This window comes from Neopelma chrysocephalum, unplaced genomic scaffold, assembly GCF_003984885.1.
Source record: "Neopelma chrysocephalum unplaced genomic scaffold, ASM398488v2 Primary Assembly neopelma1_225, whole genome shotgun sequence".
Taxonomy (NCBI): domain Eukaryota; kingdom Metazoa; phylum Chordata; class Aves; order Passeriformes; family Pipridae; genus Neopelma; species Neopelma chrysocephalum.
The window spans coordinates 192,288-194,537 of record NW_020897887.1 but is presented as its reverse complement, the minus strand read 5'-3'; the positions used below and the strand labels follow the sequence as shown (position 1 = coordinate 194,537).

The 2,250-nt window shown below is 51.4% G+C and overlaps 1 protein-coding gene across 1 annotated transcript in view; it reads right to left on the bottom strand.

The window, feature by feature from the left end:
- Positions 1–2,250, bottom strand: part of LOC113977313 (HORMA domain-containing protein 1-like) — a 12,139-nt gene that overhangs the window by 1,282 nt on the left and 8,607 nt on the right. The window contains exon 11 of the mRNA XM_027703323.1: positions 2,048–2,154. Within this exon, the coding sequence (XP_027559124.1) occupies positions 2,048–2,154 (107 nt within the window). The remainder of the gene's footprint in view (positions 1–2,047; positions 2,155–2,250) is intronic.

Below are 2,250 nucleotides of genomic sequence, written 5' to 3'. Positions count from 1 at the left end.
TGGGATGTGTCCCTGTTGGGATGTGTTCCTGTTGGGATGTGTCCCTGTTGGGATGTGTTCCTGTTGGGATGTGTCCCTTTTGGGATGTGTCCTGTTGGGATGTGTCCCTGTTGGGATGTGTCCTGTTGGGATGTGTCCCTGCTGGGATGTGTTCCTGTTGCGATGTGTCCCTGCTGGAATGTTGGGATGTGTCCCTGTTGGGATGTGTCTCTGTTGGGATGTTTCCTGCTGGGATTTGTCCCTGTTGGGATGTTGGGATGTGTCCCTGTTGGGATGTGTCTCTGTTGGGATGTTTCCTGCTGGGATTTGTCCCTGTTGGGATGTTGGGATGTGTCCTGTTGGGATGTGTCCTGTTGGGATGTGTCCTGTTGGGATGTGTCCCTGTTGGGATATTTCCTGCTGGGATGTGTTCCTGTTGGGATGTGTCTCTTTTGGGATATTTCCTGTTGGGATGTGTCCCTGCTGGGATGTGTCTCTGTTGGGATGTTTCCTGCTGGGATTTGTCCCTGTTGGGATGTTGGGATGTGTCCCTGTTGGGATGTGTCCCTTTTGGGATATTTCCTGTTGGGATGTGTCTCTGCTGGGATGTTGTGATGTGTCCCTGTTGGGATGTTGGGATGTGTTCCTGTTGGGATGTGTTCCTGTTGGGATGTGTCCCTGCTGGGATGTGTCCCTGCTGGGATGTGTCCCTGTTGGGATGTTGGGATGTGTCCTGTTGGGATGTGTCCCTGTTGGGATGTTGGGATGTGTCCCTGTTGGGATGTTGGGATGTGTCCTGTTGGGATGTGTCCCTGTTGGGATGTTGGGATGTGTCCTGTTGGGATGTGTCCCTGTTGGGATGTTGGGATGTGTTCCTGTTGGGATGTGTTCCTGTTGGGATATTTCCTGCTGGGATGTGTTCCTGTTGGGATGTGTCCCTGTTGGGATGTGTCCCTGTTGGGATGTTGGGATGTGTCCTGTTGGGATGTGTCCCTGTTGGGATGTGTTCCTGTTGGGATATTTCCTGCTGGGATGTGTTCCTGTTGGGATGTGTCTCTTTTGGGATATTTCCTGTTGGGATGTGTCCCTGCTGGGATGTGTCCCTGCTGGGATGTTGGGATGTGTCCCTGCTGGGATGTTGGGATGTGTCCCTGCTGGGATGTGTCTCTGTTGGGATGTTTCCTGCTGGGATTTGTCCCTGTTGGGATGTTGGGATGTGTCCCTGTTGGGATGTGGGATGTGTTCCTGCTGGGATGTGTCTCTTTTGGGATATTTCCTGTTGGGATATTTCCTGCTGGGATGTGTCCCTGCTGTCACAGTTCCACAGGGAGCTGTGTCCATCAGGAACTGTAGTGTAGGACAAAGGGAATGGGTTCAGACTGAAAAAGGGGGAATTTCGGTTGGATATATGGAGAAATCCTTCCCTGGGAGGGGGGGGGGGTCCTGGCACAGGTTATTCCATGGATTCCCCTCCCTGGAATTGTCCCAGGCCAGGCTGGAGCAACCTGGGAGGGTGGAAGGTGTCCCTGCCCCTGGCATGAGCCCTAAGGTCCCTTCCAACCCAAACCATTCCCTGATTCCAAGGTCTGTTCCCATCCTGGGTCCCATTCCATGATTTTTATCACACCACTGAGTAAGAAAAATCCCTGGGAATCACAGAATCCTGGAATGGTTTGGGAGGGACCCAAAGCTCATCCAGTGCCACCCCCTGCCAGGGGCAGGGACACCTTCCATTATCCCAGGTTGCTCCAACCTGGCCTGGGACAATTCCAGGGATTTTGGCCTGGATTTTGCCAGGTAAAATCAGCAGGATCTCTGCTGGCACAGATTCCCATCAGGGATGGATTGAACCAGCAGGGAATTTGGCTGGAGGCATTCCCAGGAGGAGAGAAACCAAACCCAAAGGATCTCCCTCAACCTGTGTCACCTGCACCAGCTCAGAATTCTTGGGGACAGAATTCCTCCTCCCAAATCCAGTGGGAATTTAGGGATGAGAGTTTCATCACTCAAGCTCAGCAAAAGAACAGAAAATAGGAAGAACTAAAGAGGAAAAACCTGTGGTACTCACAAGGCAGCTCTGAAATATCTTCCCACTCCTCGTCCTGCTCTCTGACACAACCAGCTCAGAGGTTTTTTGGGCCAAATGATCCACCTGAAATGAGAAAATCGAGTTTTCTGCTCGTTAAATGAAGTTTTGTGGGTTAAATCAAGCTGTGAAGTGTTTAACAACACTCCAGGCAACACTTTAAGAGTTTCCTGAAACCTGAAAAT